Genomic DNA, 22,760 nt, shown 5'->3' with positions numbered 1-22,760 from the left:
TCTACAAATCTTGAAGAAAATTGTAGCATTAGTAATTTTGACTTTTAAACGGATTTTTGATTATTGAAAACACCTAATAGATTCAAAATAAATTTTATATCAAAGGTCAATTTAAATGAATGAAGTAAAACTTGCAACGATTCGCAATAAATTCCGTCTACCTGTTAACTATTTTAAAATCAAAGAAAATTGCAAAAATTTCAAAGAACCATAGAAATAACACACAAAAAAGTATTTTCTAGACAAAACTAAATTAATTGTCGAAGTCCTGGAAACCGAGCGGGATGTTGGACCAAATACGTGTTGGACGAAATGCGAATTGATATATCATTTGAACGAACTACGTATTGGACGTACAGCTAACAAATCGTTAAGTTGATGACCGTTTTGTAAAATTTACAAATTCTACAAATCTTGAAGAAAATTGTAGCATTAGTAATTTTGACTTTTAAACGGATTTTTGACTATTGAAAACACCTAATAGATTCAAAATAAATTTTATATCAAAGGTCAATTTTAATGAATGAAGTAAAATTTGCAACGATTCGCAATAAATTCCTTCTACTGTTAACTACTTTCCAATCAAAGCCAATTGCAAAAATTTTAAAGAACCATAAAAACGACATACAAAAAAGTGTTTTCTAGACAAAATAAAATTAATTGTCGAAGTCCTGGAAACCGAGCGGGTGTGAGGTCTTGTAGTGTCGCACGGGCTGCGCGCGCGGCAGGATTGACGCGCGCCGCCCGCCCGTCGGCGCGGGCGCAGCCTCCATGCGCGTTCCGGGCATTATTGAGAAGCGTCTGGAACCATAATGGGAGGGTCACGCTGAAAGTTTTTGGATTTTGAGAAGCAAGGCGATTACTAAACTGGTTAAAGTTAATAATATAGCAGCGCAAGTTTTTAAAACAACAACGTCAACAAAATGCACATCACTAGGGAAAAAATGATTCGTGTTGTTTCAAGTAGAAACACTACTATATAAATTAAAAACTGAAATATATGTCATATAGGAAAGAAAAAGAGAGTTTTAAGAGAGGTATGGGCACTGTGAATGACATCTCGCTTTGTGTGGTAGGGCACAGGACAGCGGATGTCATTCCAGATCTAGAGCAGAGCCCAACTGGGGAAGTACCTCCACCTTACAGAAAACCGCAGCCAAATAACACTAGACCCTACTCATAGTGTTGTGTTCCTGCCGGTAAGTAAGGTTGCCAGAGCTCAACGAGGGAGAGGAGTGTTAGGGTTGGCAACGCGCGTGTAAATCTCCGGTGTTGCAGGCGTCCATAGGCTACGGTAACTGCTTACCATCAGGCGGGCCGTATGCTTGATTGCCACCGACGTGGTAAAAAAAAAAGTTCCCAGGGCTGGGATCGAACCAGCGTACTCTACGTCCCATGACAGGGCAAGGACAGCAAACGCTCGGTGTACCCCTTACATCTCATTAAAGTGTCAAAAGGGTCTCTACGTGTTGCCTTCGGCTCGGCGCACGCCTTCCAAATATCCGGAACACCATTAATGTTGAACACCAACAATTGTTCCGTGATGGGTAAAAAAATGACATGTAGGTAATGATAAACATTTTCTTCAGCTTATTTAACGTCCAATGCTGCTATAAGATTTTGCAGTCCAGTATAAATTTCGTAACTTTGTATAAAGTTTTATCCCAGTGGAACAAACTCTCGTACATGCAATAAACTGGATTTTAGAGTTCCTCGTAAATACTTGATTGTAAAGATATTGCTTTTCTTCAATAATTTTACGGAAAAGGCTTCCAGTAAAACTTTAAAGCCATAACTTTTTTAAACTTACCAAGCGATCATTTATTTTTTATTTCACTTCAGAGTTTGTAAAGTATTAAAATAGTTTGTTAGTATAATATTTGTGTTATTCCTCATAATAAGTGGTACTGCTATCTTGCACTGAATTTCATTCTACACTGTTCATGTAACTTAAGTTTCTTATTAGAAATTTGATATTAACGGAAAAATGAAAAAAATTACGCTTCCGGCAGGACTTGAAACCGCAACCTCTGCAATCCATGCATTGCTCTCAACCAATTGAGCTACGCGGAAGCCTATACCAGAACCTCGCAAATCTTTTCATGCCTTCCCTTTTTCCTTTTTTCCTTAAATATAAAATTTCTAGTATCGCTCGCAGACGTACCTGCTTGTTAATAAATTGGTTATTATTAGAAGTTTGCAATTTAGAACCACCGCGCAATATATTTCCTCGACATTTGTACACAACTCTTTATATGGAAAGCGATACAGTAATTATTTTGTTAATAATTTATTCATCATGCGGCCGATAATTATACACGTTGTACCGATATTGCCGGTATAAATTACAGCTCAAACAGATTCGATAATTTGCGGTATTTTACTCGGTGGCCGTGTTTGCTTTACTTTATAGCTGACTGGCAGAGATAATCAAGTCGTTATTATCTCTGCCTTTGTGTATTATTATCTCTTCCGTCGTACAAACAACTTATAAAAAAATCTACACAACAGCAGATTCGTTTATCTATATACAATTGCTCGCAGAGCTGATGGCCGGTGGGGCCGGAAGGTTCTGGAGTGGCGTCCGCGTACCGGAAGACGAACTGCCGGTAGGCCTCCAACGAGATGGAGCGACGACCTGGTGAAGGTCGCGGGAATTCGGTGGTTGCGAGCGGCACAGGATCGGTCGGAGTGGCGAGCCTTGGGGGAGGCCTATGTCCAGCAGTGGACGTCTATCGGCTGACATGATGATGATGATGATGATGATATACAATCTATATTACAAGTATTTACTTAATGGGCGAAGTAAAAAACCATAGGGTTGTTGATACTTGTTATTTTTTTTAACTAAATCTAGTTAAATAGATAGAAAATGAGCAATTTATCACAATAAAATATATGGGAATAATAAAGAAATACAAGACCTGTTTAATTTTTTTTTATCTAACATGCAAATAGGAAAATAATAATGGTACCATTCGATTTCTTACATTAAAAAATATATATTGTATTGCAACAATATACATAAACGCACAATAATAGTGTTGATCCAAAAAACTAACTCAATCAACTGGATACTATTGATAAAAAAATTGTCATCAAGTCTATTACCTGGCAACGGGGACTGTAGACATCCTCCTGAACAAGTGTTCGGCGGCAGATTTCAGGTCATCATCCTGCATCAGGCTCACCATGTCTTTCTCTCTTTTTGACAGTGGCTCCTCGGAGAGCAAGATTTCTCCTTCAGTCGACACGTTGGCACACTACGTAAGTAAGATTACTATTGTTAAAACTCGTAAAGACAGGACATTACAAGGGGACAAAACATGGCGCGCGCGATGAATCTTGCGGCGGAGGAAATGGCGTCATAAAATAAAGTTCTCTTTAAAAATCTGCTTGTCAGATCCCTGGGCAATATTACTAGCTATTTTATACTAAAAGTATGCATCGTGGAAACTATATACCTACAATTGAAAACAAATTAATATTAAACATGTTTTAGTTCTTTTTATTTTATCGAACCAACTTTAACCTTAGTTTTGTTTGAAGTTTACCCTTGAAAATATAGTCTTGTTTCTGTAAATTTGAATAAAATGTGTAAAACTTATATTATCTGTCAATATAATTATGAAATTCTAACATGTATGTAAGTGGAAGACACGATAGACGATAAAAGTGCAACCATTCTATCCCTCCTGACCGCGTCTCCGGACCATTACCACTTTTAACACTAGTGGCTTAGAGAGCTGTGGACCTCACGAGCATAATTTTACTTAAAAAGGAACAAATGTATGGGTCCGCCATTTTGAAAAATTTTCAAAACCAAAATCGAAAAAAAAAAACATTTATTCTGATGACCAAATTTCACGAGAATCTGTTGAGAAATGCGACCTGCAGAGAAGAACATCCGGAGAAACGAAAGCATTTTTGCCCAAGCTAAAACGGAGACTTTCGCTAACGCTCGGTCAAAACGTCTCTAGCTAACATATTTTTAGGGTTCTGTACCCAAAGGGTAAAAATTGGACCCTATTACTAAGACCGCTTTCCGTCTGTGTGTCCATCTGTCACCAGGCTGTATCTCATGAACCGTGATAGCTAGACAGCTGAAATTTTCACAGATGATGTATTTCTGTTTCCGCTATGACAACAAATACTAAAAACAGAATAAAATTAATATTTGTTTTAAGTGGGGTTCCCATACAACAAACGTGATTTTTTTGTCGTCTATTGTGATTGCGTATGTGGTGGTTTTTTATAAACTTGTACACTTTGCAGACTAAATACTGTCATTCAGGGATTCAATTTAAAGTAATCAACTCCAGCTAAATAAAGGAGTACCTACCTACTTAATCACGGCTTCATTCCTGGCCTTAATTATTCTCCCGTGTAGGTACTTGCTTTAATAAGGTCACTGCGAAGAAATTCAACTACGAAACTACGCTTGCAATTAAAACGAGTGACTGGAAGGTTCCTTTTGTTAAACTAAGGTCATACTCATTTCAGTACTTTATCGCAGAAAATGTAGGACATGATGATGGGTTATTCCCACCTATTATCACCAAGTTGTTACGACTATGGACTACTGGTTTTAATTTAATTGTTACCACTGGAAACCACTTGGTGGTCACTAGTGGAAATAACCAGACACAATTGAAAGCTACCATAGTATATTTTATAGTGATACCAACTGACTGCATATTATAGTGATACCACTACGAACTGTGTCAAAGAACTCATAACCATATCCAAAAGGTCGAGCCAAATATGAGCTGTCTATCAGCGCGGCCCGGGCGTCTGGTCTGTTTGTTTTTTAGTACAATAAATAGTACAGTAATAAACCGCACTTAAACTATCGTGAGACATAACCAAACCAAACCAAACCAAACCAAACCAAAGAATCCGAAACATGTCGCCAAAAGCGACTAAAAATAATAGTGAGTAAAAACCGTACAGTAATAAACTTGGAAAGATACGTACTGTGTCAAAGAACTCGGAAACATCGCCATATCCAAAGGCTCTAGCCACAGACGAGCCTTCCAGCAGCGCGGCCCGGGCTTCAGGTCTGTTATTTTGGAGGACGTGGCATCTTGCCAGGAGGAAGGTAGCGTTGAGAAGCCACACGCTTTGGCCTGACGATCGAGCTTCTAAATTTAACAAATTTATTTTAATAATTAAGCTTTTGTGAGTTCATTTTCGATAGGTACACTCGTACTAACTCGTCGTACTCGTCTTATATACTTTTACATCTACATACCCCGATTTGACGGACATAATACTGTAAGTAGCTTTAGGGTTAGTAATGCCACAGGGCGGACACGCTATACATCAAAAATCACTTGCGTTTCTATGTGTGAACTGCACGTCTATACGCGCGTCATGCGTCATAGTGTGAGTAAGTTGCTTAAAAATAGTACTGAGATTACGCCAGAAGTCCGCCAGATTTCTGTCGCGGGGCGAGGTAATTCGAGTCGGGGCGGGGCGGTGCGTGGCCGTTCTGTGTGATAATACTATTACTTATTTTGTGGTAATGCTCAAGTCTCCTGAATCACTTTGTTAATTATTTGTTTTAGCTAATCACAAACCTGCTTGACATTTTGTAGAATAATATCTAGCTTTCTGAGCCTTCTTGGTGTCGACGTACAGGCGCGCTAGTTCGTGCAGGATGTAACAACGTTCGGACGCGCGCTCGGCGAGGGCCAAAGAGCGCTCGAGGTTGCGCAAGCGAGTCCTGCAAACATCGATACAGGTATACTCTTTAGTTAAAAGTGAGCTCGTCCCAAAAATCGATTCAGTATTGAATTCAAAATTGCAATGCTTAAATAAAAATGAAGTAACTGAAATTATCATAAAATATTTTATAATGTGTGATAATAAGTCGTATACTGAATCAGATGATTCAACACTAATTAGTACACAATACATATGTACATATTGATAGGCATGCTTAACAATACGACATTTGATATCAAGTAACATAACACTTAATGAAGCATTGCTATTTAGCTAACATTAATCATTAGTCGATGCTTTACTCGATCTCTCAACAAGCAGTAGGTAGGTAGGTATACAATACATGCTCTCTCTATACAATTCCCATCTAAAGCCATTATCTAGCTATATCACTAATTACTTCAATGTAAATTAAACCATTTCCAATACGAACAGAGTTGTATATCTTTTGTTTAATTCGATTTAAAAACATAAGTAATTCAACCATGTTCCTATTTAAAAATTCAACTGGCAATTTTCTCGTAAATATGACGGGCCTTAGGAGTAGCAATGATGCCCATTCAATAACAGATAACAATAACAGTAGGCTTTTTAGTATAACCTTTTTCTAAATTACGCTAACGTCGCTAACCTATTATTTCTACAAATAGCGCAGGTACTCGTTCTGGCTGCGCGTATCTATAATTCATGAAAAGAAATTCGAACGTTTCAGTTTGAATTTCCTTTTCTGGGCTGTCGCCCAGTGTCATTGCATATTCTACTATTATCTCAAAGAAATTATTATAAAAAGCAAATCCAAATTTTCGTAGGGTGATTCCTATAGTTATTGGCCCCTCCATAATAATGCCACTCTTAACAACGCAGAAAGAAATAAGGCAATAGAAGTATAAAATCGCTACATAGTATAAAACAAAGTCGCTTCCTGTTGTCTGTTTGTCCCTATGTATTCTTAGATCTTTAAAACTAGGTTTTTTTAATAGATAGTGATTCAAGAGGAAGATTTAATATGTGTGTGTGTGTGTGTGTGTGTGTGTGTGTGTGTGTGTGTGTGTGTGTGTGTGTGTGTGTGTGTGTGTGTGTTTGTGTATGGGTGTGTAATTTGACGCGAGGATAATATAAAGCATGGTATAAAAATAGCTTCGTCATGCTGATATTTGAGTCTCTTTGTGGCACTGATCTGTGACTATACGAAATGGTCCGCCGTTTGGTAAAAGGAAATACCTACCCACCTCATTTCCACTGGCATCTAACGTTGGTTTCGTTTCAAGCTAGAACCACTAGGAAATGCGGGGCATGCCTCCAAGTTCCAGGTTATAGACGACAAATTATAGACTCCGCTCTAAGCACCTACTAGATTAGAACTAGATTTATTCGCTATAGCTAAGCTACCTTCTACTAGAAAACCATGTCGCAACTTTTTTTGTCAGCCCCCAGAGTTAAGGCCGTTCTGTCGGTTTGCCGCTGTCACTGTCACATTTCGCAAGAAAGAACGGGAAAGATCATGCGCGCCAAGTGTCAATTTCGATCGAATTTTGTCGATTTTTATTTATTTTAAAAACGTTACCTTACAATATCGAAATTCGAAAGCTAATATGAATTTACTATTTAAATAACCGAGTAAAGTTTAATTAAAAGTCCGAGTTAGAGGTTACTTTGGGAATTAATTGTATCGAGCGAAGTGTCATAATACGTGTATCGGAAGCTATGTTATTAAAGATAATATAGTCAAGAACTACATAATATATTTTTTCCACGTCTACGAATATCAACGCCTCTTAGAAAAACATGATCATATAAGGAGATTTTTACGCCTTCTGGCTCAGGGAACCGCCTTAAGTTATATATTTAAGGTATCCCAGTGCCTAGTGGTTAAGTGATCTGTGACCAGTGCTTTGCGGGCTTCCATTGCGATGGGGAACCACGCAGGTTAATCGTATACAGGGTGGATTAAACAGGCCTAATCGGTTTAAAGGAACACTCTCGTGTATCTAATTATCATAGTAGTATCGTGTATCTAATTATGTAATCTGGTTAGTTGTTTGAACTATAGTTTTTGTTGAATGTTGCTTGTCACATAAAACATGAGCATCTGGGGGCCTAGCCAAGATGACAGTCGTCAATAGAAAACGCCAATTGAAACATAAAATTAAACCCTTAAATGCATGATTTTTTCTTTTTGCCTGAAATTAATATATGTTTTACATATATATTTACTGATTCTGGGAAAAAAAAAAGGATTTTCACTGCTGGATCAGTGCTAGTCCAGTCCAGTGCAGTCCATATTTTTAATAATAAAAAAGTTGCTTTTCTTAAATTCTCGTTTCAAAACTTTTTTCTTCCAAAGTGTAAAGATTTATTTTATTTTTCAAGTTAGGTACATCCTGTAGCTAAACAACTCCCGTTTAGAGTTGAATGAAAAAGTAGTCCGGGACGCTACATGCGTAGATACTCTGGCGCTGTTCCGTCATCATCAAAAAAGACAACAAGAGAAAGAGAGGTAGAGAGACGTACTTGACATCAGTGTGTGGAGCCATAGTCCTAGCCCGCCACAGCGAGTCTTTGCTCGGTTCCTTAACATTGCGATGTCAAGCATGAGCAATGCTTGCTTTCAAATCTTAATAGATTATTATCTGAGAGAGAAAGCTGGTGTGGTCATCACCAAGAGAGAAAGAGAGAGACTGACTTGACATCAGTGTGTGGAGCCATAGGCCTAGCCCGCCACAGCGAGTCCCTGCTCGGTTCCCTCGACAATGCAATGCCAAGCATGAGGAATGCTTTCTTTTCCCGGTCCGCCTCGCTCATACTTTCTGCGACTCGTTTCTGAAATAAATTAATTCGTATAGCAACTGACAATGTGAACACCTGTTTAGGAGAATTTACTCGTACATAATTATATTACTCGACTGTTCAGAAACATCTTTACAATCAATTCAAACAATCCAAAAATATGAATATACAACCACCAACGGTAATATACGGTAACTGATCAGGCGGGCCGTATGCTTGATTGCCAAGGACGTGGTATAAAAAAAATACAAAATAAAAATATTAAAGAGGCCTGAAATAATAAGTAGGCCTCAAGGGCCTTTTCACGAGTCAATACAACGTTTACAACTTTACATTGACATCATAATACACAGTGACATTTAAAATTAATACCTAGCAACATTTATAAAAACAACAGAAGTTAATATCGGATATATAGTTGGTCAAACCAAATTGGCAGTAAATAAGAACCAAAAAAACTATACTCTTCCTTTTCTTTTGGGTGCTAGTACTAGTGTAAGACAAAGATAGTATGATTATCTCTGTCTATGTTTGAAATGAGACAGTCATTTGACAAAGTATAATGGATTTTAAAAATGGCATATATTTATTACCACGGCACTGAACTCACGGTGTCTAATGTAATTCCAAGCGAACATATAAGCTAGTTATATAGGTATACTGCACGTAGAACCGATGGCCATTGGGGCGGAAAGTTTCTCGAGTGGCGACCACGTACCGGAAGGCGCAGCGTGGGTAGACCTCCCACAAGGTGGACTGATGACCTGGTAAAGGTCGCGGGAGTCCGCTGGATGCGGTTGGCGTAAGATATTGTGGCACGCTTTTGGGTGTGTCTAGCAGTGGACGTTCTCTGGCTGATATGAGATACACTTTTCAACAATTTCCTTGTCCAGGGTAGCCAGGCAAACAGTCATGTACAACTCCTGCACGAACTTCTGTTTATCCGGCAGTGATCAGGCTTACGTGCGATTTGCAGCAAAGTTTGTTTGAACCTGGTGCCTTGGGACCCTCGCAACGCTAGATATCACGTTTAGATTTGCTGGCTTGGTTATCAATATAACTTCTAAATAAATTTTTGCCCTCTTATAAAAGACTTCCCAAGACCAGCTCCTCCTTTAATTAAACAACATTAAATAACTATTTCAACAATTACCTGGTCCAGGAAAGCCAGAGCAACAGTCATGTACAACTCCTGCAGAAATTTTTCTTTGTCCGGCAGCAGGTGCGCAGGCTTGCGTGCTATTTGCTGCATGGCGAATTCAGCCAACTCCAAACATCTGGACAATAAAATAAATAAATGTTTGGACAATCTTACATAGATCGACTTAGCCCCAAACTAAGCAAAGTTTGTACTAAGGTGGGTAGGCGTGCTATTTGCTGCATGGCGAACTCGGCTAACTCCAGGCATCTAGACAATGGACATGTGAGAAATGTTTTATCGTCAACGAACTAGAATCACTACCTATAGAAGTCTGAATTTTAGGCAATAACACCTTTTTTAATAGCGGGAAATTGTGTATTGGGTAATATTTAAAGTAACGGGCGAGGTACATTAATAGAGAAGGGAACTCTCAGTGATACATGTCAGATAAGTGTCAGTCATATGGAACGTGGAACGTCGAACTCCAAGTGGCGTCCGTAACGTTCTGACGCTGGGCTTTCTCCTACTGCTCCTAAAACTTTTGCGTCAGGAGATGTAGTCATCGCTTCATGTAGTTATTAATTAACAGTATAGCTACTTGTTAGTATCATGCTGTTCCTGCATAGCCACAGCAGCTGACAAAAGTCGAGTGGCATCTGTCACGTTCTGACGGCGCGCCTTTTCCCACTGCTCTTTCCGGGCTTGACGGAGACGCGCGCGCGCTGCGCTCTCAGCAGGCGATGTTGCATACATGGGTCGACGTTCTCGTAAAACGGCCTGTTGAGTTAGCGTGATTTAAACTTGGAGGTCCTGGGGGCCTAGCCAAGGTCACAGCCGTTGATAGAAAACGTCAATCGGAACTTAAATTTTAATAATGTATGGTCACGTGACTTTTTTTATTAGTTGTTAGTCGATGTACCGATTTCATGTTTACTAGGCCTAAGGGGTGGGGTAGGTCCAATTGTGTCATCATTGATAAAAATAGATAAAGGACTACCAAGACCAAGAAGTACCGAATGGATTTTATACATTTAGTACAACGTCAGTGGCTAATGAGCAAACAGCCTGAACGATAAGTGCTTGCAATAGACTATGGACGCTTGCAACTCCAGGGAGTCACATGTGTGTTTGCTGAGCTGAATTAATTGGTACTGTATGGCTCCATATATACATTATTATTTTGCGGATAAATTATATTCGGGTAATTTAAAAAATCAACCATAATACCATAAAATTGGAGTCCATTTTTGGAATATCCTGACAATCTGAAGTATACGGAAGTACTCAAATACAACTTACAATATTTTGCACAACTTTACGCATGTCATGCTTCATTTGTTTATGCTAGTAATGAATATTTAATATTGTTACTGCACACTGCTGTGCTTATTCAGGAAATTTTACGAGACAAACAAAATGCAACACAAAATATGAGCACCGGCTGCGTACAAATAAAGCCAGGGCCTGCATTCTTCATGTCTTAATCTAATCCAAATAAATATACATCCATTTAACCAGGGTCGAATTTGGCTCGCTAATCTGACTGACGGTGATAGGACTAGGTACCTTCAACCTCATTTGGCGTGTACTCCCAAACTATAGGGGTATTACCTATAACTTTTTTCAAGTTGGTACAAATTAAACAACAATTGTTTAGTTAATCCTCGAGTAATAAAAAAATATGCCAAAATATAATGTGGAGCCAGAGAGCATGACGTTAGAAAACGTCATAGAAAAATTAACGAATGTATGGAAATAATGACAACGTGACTTTTCGTCATCCAGACACAAATTTACATTTAATAGTTTGTTCTTCTTCTTCTTCTTTTAAAATTATGGCTTTAGCCCAGTGGGACTATTTCGCCAGTATCAAGGTATTAAGAGGTTTAAAAACGACAAAAATTGTACGGTTGTACAAGACAGTGTACGGTGATTTGTTAGCTCTTGTAAATCGATAGCTAGACTTTACAAGAAGCACGTGGACTACCGGCCGTTGACTCCAAGATGGTGGTTAAACGCGCTTCAAAATTAATTCTCCATTCACTGCACACTACCACATTAGTTTACTGTATAATAAGCTATCGATATTACACTTTAAACAATATTAATGAGCAAAAAAACAAAGTAATTAATCACGATGCTAACTATTAAGATGGCGCTCGAACCGGAAGTCCTAATAGTTTGTTAATAAACGATTATCATTTTGGCTAGGCCCCCTCAACTGTCGAATTTTGAAAAACGAATCAATATAATTCCAATCGAGCACCCATACGTCTCATTTTTATTTGAGAACAGACCTCCAAATAAAGCCTGTATTAAGTAAACTCGGCCAGCAGAAACGGATGTCTTTCCGTGCCAAAATGTTTTTGATTTTGCATCTATTCTATTGAGATAGCTTGGCTCCGTGCCTTCTGATTTAAGTCCCTGCAGATTTACCCCATTTACATACAAACTTAACATAATCATTTTGTTATTGCCGTCAGCATTTTCCGGATATTATTTCGAGATTTATTTTTCCTTTGAAATTTTATCATAAAGATCATACCCATCTTACGTAGTTCTATATAATTTTTGAAATAATAAAGTGTGCAGGTAGCGTAAAATCCTAAATCAAAAACCATCGCCACCGGCGATCATGTGACACCTTTGGAGTTGCATCCCAAGTAGCATTTATACGTCATTGTGACCTCCGTTACGTCATTATGACGTCGCTGACGTCACTTGCTACCTGGGATGCGTCCAGTCTATAATGTATCCTCGTATTATTGATATTTATTTATCCATCTAATTGTTATTAAACATTTAGGAACTTCCTGTTAACTATGACAAACAAAGTAATATCAGGTGAAGTATGTCATTTGTTTTTGTTCGAACGTATTCAAATCCACTAGGAGCAGGTTTCTATAGTTTTAACTTAAACTAGCTCTAATATTCTTTGCCGACTAGGCTAATGAGGCATCAAGCCGTTGCATGCCGTAAGCGGTTTGCCTAGCTCGATAAATTGATGCTATCTACAAAGCTGGAGTGCGATTGGATCCAATTAGGATTGGGAAACTTTACTTACTCTAAAGGTAGATAGATAGCTAGTGAGCTTTATTGTGGACTGTTCTATAAAGGAAACTGTAAACTAACTAAATAACTATTGTATCAAAGGATATTAATATCAACGTTTAAATTATTATTATTTAAAAAAAACATTCAACGAAATTAAAAGATGTTGGTCGTTATACATGGACTAAACCACGGCTTTTGATTTGGTACAGTATATGTATATCGTTGCTCTTGGAAAAAATGGAATTAAATGGTATAGATCGTTTAGCTCTAAATATATTTAAAGATTATTTATACGAGGCGTAAATAATGTATTGCTCTGCGTGATGTGGTAAAAATGGCAACCTACTCATTATTTGTGGAGAATCTCAGAGAAGTACTTTAGGTCCTACCTTGTTCTTCATTTTTACGAGTGATCTCTGCAATCTGGACATAATAATATTAAGAATAGGTAGGCAAAGTAGTAAATTCAAATCTCCTTAAAGCTCAACTATCCAAATGATTCTGCTGGTTAGATTTTTTTTTAAAGATGTTCAAAAGTGATGTGTCTTCTCTCCATATCTAAACACATTTTTTTCATTCAACTACTGTACTAATTGTGTAATAAAAAAAATTGTAAGTAGTTACGGGTAAGTGTGACTGTCCTTCACATTGGGGCCTGTTTAAACATTGATTAGTTTTTTTTATGTAATAGGAAGCTATGTATATAAGTGTAACATAAATTTAAATGCTTACGAACTCTCTGTGGTTCCCAAGATACAGGCTCGGCCTAGTTCGGGGACCACTGTCAAGTTTTCTGTGATGTAGAGTTTTTTGCCTAATTAAACCTTTTTCATTTCATTTCATTTCAAACGAGCAATAAAGCCGCCTGATGGGAAGCAGTCATCGCCGCCCATGGACATAAACAACATCAGAGGAGCCACTTATGCGTTGCCAACCTATGAGAACCCTAAATACCTACTTCTTGAAAAACCCCAAGTCATAGCATAAGGGAAACACCTCAAAAGGTAGGGAGTTTAGATATTTGCTACTTGCTTTAAGTGGAAAATGTATGAACTCGCAATAAACATTAATCAATGTGTAAACAGGCCCCAAAGTAAAGCCCAGCGACACCTTATTCCGCAGCCACCATCACCCGTATTGACCTTACTTGTCTGTTTTCTACGTCCATGAGCGCATTAGTAGCTAACTCTTGTAGTTTCGCGGCTCCTTTCTTGTTAGCTGAAGCCAGTCTCTCGTCCTTACAAAGGTTTGTAAGGAAATATTTGTCGTGGGCCATTCTTTCTAAATACTTCGATGCCATCAGACGGGTCATTTGGTTTTTCTTCTGCTGTTCAATACGTGACATGTCTTGGACCTAAAATACCTATTACTTTAAAATTAGAACCTTTTAAATCAATATTAGCCAGTAAAGGTCCTAGTGAGACGTTCACAACAATTGTATTCCTAATGTCCCTAATTAAAATCACTAGGAAAATTTAATACACAAAAAATTACTACCATGACATACAAGTCAAAAAAGTGCATGGCCGCCATTATAAAATGCCTACATACGTATCGATATTTGAACGGATTATTAGATTTTTCGCAGATAATTTCAAACTTACCTACGTATTATTATTTTCAATATTACCTTATGTGTTGTCTGATGTGACATTCGACTATGATGTTTAATGACGATAGGCGTGAATTCGTCCTTGGTCATCTCCTCAAACGCCTCTGAACGTAGGAGATTAACCGACTGCAGCACCTTGCCTGCGCTTTTTCCGGTGCATACTCTGATCTAGAAGAATAAAGAGTTTGAATAAATTGTGACGAGCGTTCTTACTGAAGTAAGGTGCGTTGGGGTAAGATTGAAAGGATCCCACCGCTGTCACCATGTAGTAAATCAAACACCGAGCTCAGGTGACAACTAGTTTATTAAAATAATAACGGGTAGATACTTCGTTATTGAATTACCTACAACAGTTTTTCATGCGAAATTAAAAGTCGCCCGTAATGCTTCGGCGTACAGACGATTTTTTGTTTTACCCCTCATGAAAAACCCGTTCAATCTTATCCCAACGCATCTTAACTGAACGTAGCGTCCTTAGCCAAAGAGGAGCTTTGGCCGCGGAGGGGGTCAGATTCTGGCAGATCCGCGGCCCGTTCTCTGACACTGTGTGGTTGCAATGCATCGTAGGCATAACGTGTTTTGTAGTTTTTAGTTTTAAGATATATTTATTATAAGTATGTACGCTTGTTTCAAGGTCTATGGGCCAACTAATGGCCCTGAAATTTTTTTTCTTCCATTCTAGCATTTATACAAAAAAATTATACGGTTGCTACCTAAACCTAACCTACGTGCCTATATTCTAATATTACAACAAGTCTCGTAGTATAAATTAATTTCCGATTCCATAAAAACAAAACCCAGTTTACAAAAAGAGAAAAATAGAAACATTCAGTTATATTAGGCTTATTTATATAGTGTTATTCTGAGTGTTCGTACAGGAGCGCCTTCGAAGCCTGATAAAGTTAACTGTTGATTTACAGAATACGCAGACGTAGCGCCGAGTAATTTCAAGTTTTATACTACGTCGGTTTCAAGTTGCTGGTAAAGTAGAGTAGCTATCAAGATGGTTCACAGTTGTTTTACAGAAATTGTCATTCGTCCTACCGATGCAAAAATGCATTGGTAAGTATTTTAATTAGTCAAAATGACTACCATTTAACATTTGACGGACCTACAATCGAAGATAGATATAACCCCGTAATAGATGGATACAGTCTAAGGAAAAAACGTGCCTTGAAAATCACGAAATTTTGATTCTCGATCAGATGGCGCCACTAGTTTTGGCCTACTCTCGTATAGAGGGCGTTGACTGTTTCGTTTGTTATTTATAATTTTAACGCATACCAGTGAAAGAACATGGGTCAAAATCATATAAAAAAATTTATTGCAAATAAAAAAAATATTTATCCATATTTAAATACATTTTAACGTATTTTTATAAATCTTCATTTTTAGTTTTAAAGTATGTCGATAGATGGCAGTGAATTTACAGTGGTTACAAAATTTACTATGACAGTACCGCTCTATCTTATTATATCCTCATTGCTACAATGTAATGTTTACTAGATTAAACGAAATCGGCTTGATAAAAGAGAATTCCGAAGTTAGTCCCTAAAAAATCTGCTTGAAAAGTATTGAGACGACTATGGTTTGAAAAATCGATGGAAAAAAGTAATACTACCACCATCGAAGAAATATACATAATAATACATATATAAACGAAACTCTCATTACATTTTATTATAGTTCGCTGGTACCTACCTATTTCATTGTCAAAGGTTTGCAGTTATTGAAACAGAGTGTATATTGTGTTGCACCTCAGAAACTCCGTTTCAACGAAAGTTGCAATGATCTTGTACCTACCCATATACTTTTTAAATGCCAAGCGTGAACTCCGCAACTCCCCCGGGCCTTGGTTCGCGAGTTTGCGTTTGTTGTCGTTCTAACTTTATTACAAGTTGCACAAACTCTCTGATTGCCAGCCTATGTCGCTGTGTTATATTTATTGATGACGTAGAATATCTTGTTAAGATGGAACATAGAATGGAGTAATAAACTGCTTTGCCTTGGCTTTGACTGGTGTATTGAAACAGAAGTACGGTTTTGAAAAGATAATGAATAACTTTTTTTACTTCGCTAACAAATAGTTTTTATCAAATACTGTTTAAGTTTTTTATTATGATATAGGAGTCAAACAAGCAGTCAGATCAACCGATGGTAAGCAATTACCGCCGCCTATGGACACCCGCAACATCAGAGGGGTTGCAAATGCGTTGCCGGCCTTTAAGATGGGAGCACGCAATACTGCGTACGACAATTCATTCCACAGTTTAGTTGCGCGAGGCAGGGAATTTCTGGAGAAACGCACAACTGAGGACTGCGAACCATCTAAGTGGTGAAGATGGAAATGTCGCGTAGGGCGATGGCGGAAAGAAGCGGCAGGGATTAATCCGTACAATTCCCCGGAGCACTCCCCGTTATACATGCCATAGAAAATACAGAGCGAGGCCACATCCCTACGCAACATCAATTACATAAATTTGAAGGCCATTGGCCTTCAAACTTAGAGAACAAATGAAGGTCTATCTCAAATAGTGTTCGGTACATACGGCCTCCTCGGCGTTTCTGGCACACTCAGCGAAGTCTGGCGGCAGTTTCCTCAGCAACTGCCCACGGTGTGACAAAACAAGAGAACGCTCAAAGGCACATGTTTCATACGCCGTTTGAGCTCTGATGTGCAGCGCTGATACATTCTCGGGTTCTATTTCTGAAAAAACGATAAAAATTACGATAAAAGAGGTTCAACTACCGAATGCTCACTTCAAAGGACGATATTAGAAGATGATGATGACTGATAATCTGTGGTAAATAGTACAGCTAACTATAACATTGACCACACTATATAACAACTTGCTGACATCAATAGTAGGTCCGGATAGAAAGATAATCTCTACAGTTCGTATAAGTATCTCTAACAGACTAATTGTTTTGGGTATAGGCAAAAAGACTTCAAAGACGTCATCTGCGTTGAGATTATTTCATTTTAAATAGAAAAATAAGTGAAAACTCGGGGTCTAAGTATAAAATATAAAGACAGATACCAGTAGCTCGAATTGCGTCCGCTAAAGCGCCGCTGTAATACGTAGCCTTCGCTCTCGCCACGCTCCGGCCGAGCAGAGAATGGACGTCATCATTCTGTAATACACATCATTATTTTACAGTACAATGGTGCTACTTGTCCGCACTAGTGCGTAAATTAGCACATTTCGTAACTATGTCAAAAATTTAAACTGCCATATGTACTGTAAAACGTTGTACGATACACGTGCGAATAGGTAATTCGCAACTCATGTCGATTTAAAACACTCCCTTCGGTCGTGGTTTAATTTATCGCCACTCCTTTCGAATTTCCTCTTTTACGCACTTGTATCGTAAATAACTATAATACAACTTATTGATACAATGGTGTCACATGAGCTCTAAAGCGATGTTGTATCACAACTGTATAGATGTAATAAGCGCTTATAGTCTGCAGAATCTAAGAATCCGTTAAACAAAAGCCATTGTTCCTTTTGTGCGAGCGGTCGCCCATGATGTACCATTGAGTCTGAAGGCGTGCTACGGCGCGTGCCATTGGTCACAATGGGCGACCGCTAGTACAAAAGGAACAATGGCTTTTGTTTAACAGATTACCGTCTTAGGAGAAAAAGTCATTTGAGAAGGTGCAGACTATAATTTTTAGTATTTTACTTACATTCCACCGGAGTGCTTCATTGTATGCTTGTATCGCTTTGTCGAAGAGTTCCAGACGCTGCAAGTAGTGTCTGCGAACGGTGTTAATTAGTGTTTAAGGCCCCTTAGGTTCGTGTTCTTCTCTCACTCTCACGGAGCGTAAGCTTGAGCGAGTAGGATGTGCGTGCTCGGCACCGCGGATATCATATTTTTGGAATTTAAATTTGTTGTAACTTTTAAAAAGAAAAACGTAATCGAGTGAGTTCTCTTCAAAATAAAATTGCACATTTTTAGAAGCCATTTTCATATTTTTAGCTTTTGTGCACACATTGTTACAAATGTTTTTAAATGCGTTTTAGACCAATGTTCGTGTTTTTTTTTTCTATCAAGTGAAAGTCAAAAAATTCAGGATTCGTATCCGAGACGACCGGTCTGGCCTAGTGGGTAGTGACCCTGCCTGTGAAGCCGATGGTCCTGGGTTCGAATCCCAGTATGGGCATTTATTTGTGTGATGAGCACAGATATTTGCTCCTAAGTCTTGGGTGTTTTCTATGTATTTAAGTATTTATATATTATATATATCGTTGTCTGAGTACCCATAACACAAGCCTCCTTGGGCTTACCGTGGGACTTAGTCAATCTGTGTAAGAATGTCCTATAATATTTATTTATTTATTTATTATTAAAAAAAAAAAAAAAAAAAAAAAAAAAAAAAAAAAAAAAAAAAAAAAAAAAAAAAAAAAAAAAAAATGTTACAAATGTTTTTAAATGCGTTTTAGACCAATGTTCGTGTTTTTTTTTTCTATCAAGTGAAAGTCAAAAAATTCAGGATTCGTATCGCTGAAGTCCCTAGAGAAAATCCTTAAGATTTCTAATTAAAATTTTTGCAACCAGATTTTTCAAAAACTCCGCTCTGTGAACCTACGGCACCTTAAAAAGTAAAAAAAAAAGGTGGTTCGACTAGGTTACCCAAAGCTTAAACCCCGCTAGATGGCGTCACTTTCGCAAATTTTCAGGTTTTATTTTTTTGCGGAATAGTGTTGGTATCTGTATACTTAAAAGTATGTTTAGCGCACTCTTTACATAAATATTGAACTATTATAATAAACATTGAATACTTCATTAGTGCAAAAAACACTTTTAAAGTCGACAGAGTGTTTCTGTCATGCTATTTCCTACTATTACTCACACATGCAAACAGTGTTTCCGTGATGCTTGTAGTAGACAATTTCATGCAGTGTAAGTATGCTGCAATGGCGTTGCGGTATGTTCGTGGAAATACGTGCAATAGGATTCGGGTTCGAGACTGGTACGTCAGGGGTACTTTTTTTGTCCTTTTTGTGTTATCTTATGTTTCTTATACCTTTTATTCTTCGAATTCTTGTCCGATTCCGATATAACAGAAATATATTTCAGTGATATCGGAAACGGCTCTAACGATTTCGATGAAATTTGCTGTAAGGGGTTCGATCTAGCTAGGTCTTATCTCTGGGAAAACGAGCGTTTTTGAGTTTTTACTTATGTTTCCTTTTTCTCCCAGATATTCAGTATTATTAATAAATTAGTTTATAACGTTTTATAAAAATATGTGACGTTTTGAACTAAAAGGTACCACATTGTCAGTTGTCGATTAGGTTGATTTTATTTTGAAGCTTTATGGAAATATGACAACAATAAGTAGGTACCCGTTTGGTTGAAAACGCCACATATATTGAAAACCTGACTTTCACAAATCTCACCTTTTTGGGTTCTTCCAACTCAGAAAGGATGGAGAATACTGACGATTCTTAGTAGCACTAGCCCAAGGAAGTCCAGGTTTGTAAGTGTCAGGTATCAGTTTTTTTTTAAAGCGCTAAATATAGTTCTACAAGTAAAGCAATCCCTTACTGCCCAGCCTCTATAGTATTTTTCAAACTGGAAGGGTACGATGATAGATTTCATCTCCATACAATTTATAACCTAATAATGCCAAATGTTGCAAAATTATATTGAATTGAGATCTATCATCGTACCCTTGCAGTTTGAAACATTTATTTACGATACAAGTGCGGAAAAGAGAAAATTCGAAACGAGTGGCGACAGATTAAAACACGACCGCAGAGTGTTTTAAATCGACACGAGTTGCGAATTACCTATTCGCACGTGTATCGTACAACGTTTTACAGTACATATGGCCCTTTAAACTTTCGACATATGCATGAAAAGTGCTCTTTACGCACTAGGGCGAGAAAGTTGCACCATATGTACTGTAAAATACTTTTTAGTACATATGGTGCTACATATACGTTACCGCCCTAGTGCGGTAATTAGTACAATACGTGCATATGTCGAAAATGTAAAGGGCCATAATTATGTACTGTAAAACGTTGTACAATACACGTGCGAAAAGGTAATTCGCAACTCGTGTCGATTAAAACACTTCCTTCGGTCGTGTTTCAATTTATCGCCACTCGTTGTCAATTTCCTACTTTTCGCACTTGTATCGTAATGTACTAATAATAAAGTAGTAATTGTAAAATAAAATTAAAACTTTTTTTATATTTTTTTTTTGGATTCAAGTAGGTACAGTGAGTAACAACATTGCATGGCCTTCTAATTATAACTATTATAGAAAACGGGATATTTATCATGTTTATTTATATTATTTAATTCTCGATATTTTGGCCGGTCTTGCAAGACCAGTCGTTGTGGAGATCCCTGGGGAGGCCTATGTCCAGCAGTGGTTGTCTTGTTGGTGTAGATGGATTCACACAACAAATGAAATAACATTTTTTCATATTTGTTATCCGTAGTTGTCCCTGTACCTGAAAGAAAAATAATATCATGATAGCACAAAATCTCTAATGTTATAGGAAGAAAGATGATGCAACAATATGGATTCTAAACCTAGTAATAATTGTGTTTTTCATTCATAGACAAAATTCCATAATTTTCATCCCCAGGAAATGTTTTATTTTACTTTATTGCAGTGAGGATGTCCTGATTTTTTCTGGCTAATGAAGGAAAACATTTTATTTCCAAGAATGCCTCTTCATTTTGCACAATACCTAAAAAAACCTAGTTAGTGACACATTGACTATTCGGCAACCAAAACAGTAATAATTACATTATATAGGTATTGTTCACTGCTTATATCTACCATTACGGAAGAAGTGAGAATTATTTTCTAAAAAGATCGGCACGAGAAAATTACAATGTACAATGAAGGAATGAAACTGTACCTACCTTACGAAACTTCACCATCATGAATTCCGCTTCAATTGAGTCTGAATTTTTCTGGATTTTCGCGGACCAGAACACCGATGATTTTTGTAACTTGATTTAGACGTTGCTATCATTTTCAATTTATACAAACAAATTGATAAGCATAGATGTAGGTATCCATGTTGATAAGTCACAATAAACATGACCCTATGTGTCAGTGTCAACACTGTCAAATAAAAATGCACTAAACATGACGGCATTGCAAATCCTGCCAGGTCGGCCAGGCAACGTCGCCAACGTCATAGAGCGGCAACGCCGCACGCAACGTATTTGTACACGACATTTGTGACACACACATACGTAAAATTTATGAAAAAATCTTACGTTGATTTATGTATGATTTCTGTATGAAACAAAGTTTTTCTATTAATTTAGCGCAAACGAATATTCCAAAGTAGATAAATGAGCAAATATTTGTGTAGTAATAGTGTGTAGTGCCTTAATTAAAGCAGATTTAATTTTGTATGAAAATCGAACCACCTTAATGCAAATAGTTTTTTTTACTTTTTACCTCTGTGTATGATAAGGATCCTGACGGAATTAATTTTTCTGCATTTATTTTTCTAGAACGAATTTTCTGCTCTATTCAACAAAACTGGGAATCAAGATGACACGTTTGCAGAAAACGAAAGGAAACGCTATGATTTCCATACATTATATACCTTTATCTTATCGTTTCCTCCCGTTTTCTGCAAACGACTGTCATCTTGGCTAGGCCCCCTAAAGTTTATTTAAATGTTAAAGAATCTACAGTCTGTTTTGTAGTTCTCTGTTTTTTATCAGGTAGTAGAAGTTTTATATGTACTTGAAACTTTCTAATTTCTTCTTAGAATTTCTAGGAACGAAAATTAGTACCAGACATAGATACAAGATACTTGTATGTTCATGTCAAATTTCATGTCATTTGTGTCGTTCTTAAGTAAAAGGTACCACATTGTCGCTCACGCAACAACGGTAACGGTAACGGTAACGGTAACGGTCACGGTAAGGACGCTCAGATAGGTTATTCGCCTACAGACACAAACAAATTTCGTCCTTATCGTAAAAGACAAAATGGTACCTTTTGATTGAAAACGTTACATTTTACAATGAGAGCTTAACTTCGATTGTATGGCGGCAGCTAGGTTCATGTTGTTAATGTGTACGTACCCTCTTGATCTGTAAACAGTAACCGCGTTACATATTGGTCTCTCCTCAAACTCTAATTTCTTGCGAACCATTTTTAATGGTGTCTCGACTCGTTCGTTTTTTCTATACAGTGATTAGTGATGGGGCTTAATATGTATCGATAGTAATGAATTGATTATATGTGCCATTTTCAACCAAAAGGGTTGTCGCTTATCAGTAAGGCGCTATTTCCATAAGCTTCAATTAGAAATCAACCTTATCAACAAGCCACAATGTGGTACCTTTTGGTTGAAAACGTCACATATCGTTTTCGTAATAAGATTAATGTATTTTTTATGTAATGTAATAATAATTCTTAGATTTGACCAATAA

The 22,760-nt window shown here is 37.5% G+C and overlaps 1 protein-coding gene across 1 annotated transcript; it reads right to left on the bottom strand.

Moving 5' to 3' along the window:
* Positions 1-656: 656 nt before the first annotated feature.
* LOC134743941 (outer dynein arm-docking complex subunit 4-like) lies at positions 657-22,505 on the bottom strand. Its single transcript, XM_063677571.1, has 13 exons — positions 22,410-22,505; positions 18,019-18,088; positions 17,366-17,459; positions 16,874-17,031; positions 14,343-14,492; positions 13,860-14,066; positions 10,257-10,435; positions 9,671-9,794; positions 8,414-8,550; positions 5,583-5,728; positions 4,978-5,144; positions 3,112-3,263; positions 657-801 (listed from the first exon to the last, which is right to left on the bottom strand). The coding sequence occupies exons 1-13, from the start codon at positions 22,478-22,480 to the stop codon at positions 657-659; spliced, it is 1,800 nt and encodes a 599-aa protein (XP_063533641.1). The 5' UTR covers positions 22,481-22,505.
* Positions 22,506-22,760: the final 255 nt, after the last annotated feature.

The sequence above is a fragment of the Cydia strobilella genome, chromosome 9, assembly GCF_947568885.1.
Source record: "Cydia strobilella chromosome 9, ilCydStro3.1, whole genome shotgun sequence".
Taxonomy (NCBI): Eukaryota; Metazoa; Arthropoda; class Insecta; order Lepidoptera; family Tortricidae; genus Cydia; species Cydia strobilella.
This window is presented reverse-complemented; position numbering and strand designations above follow the sequence as displayed.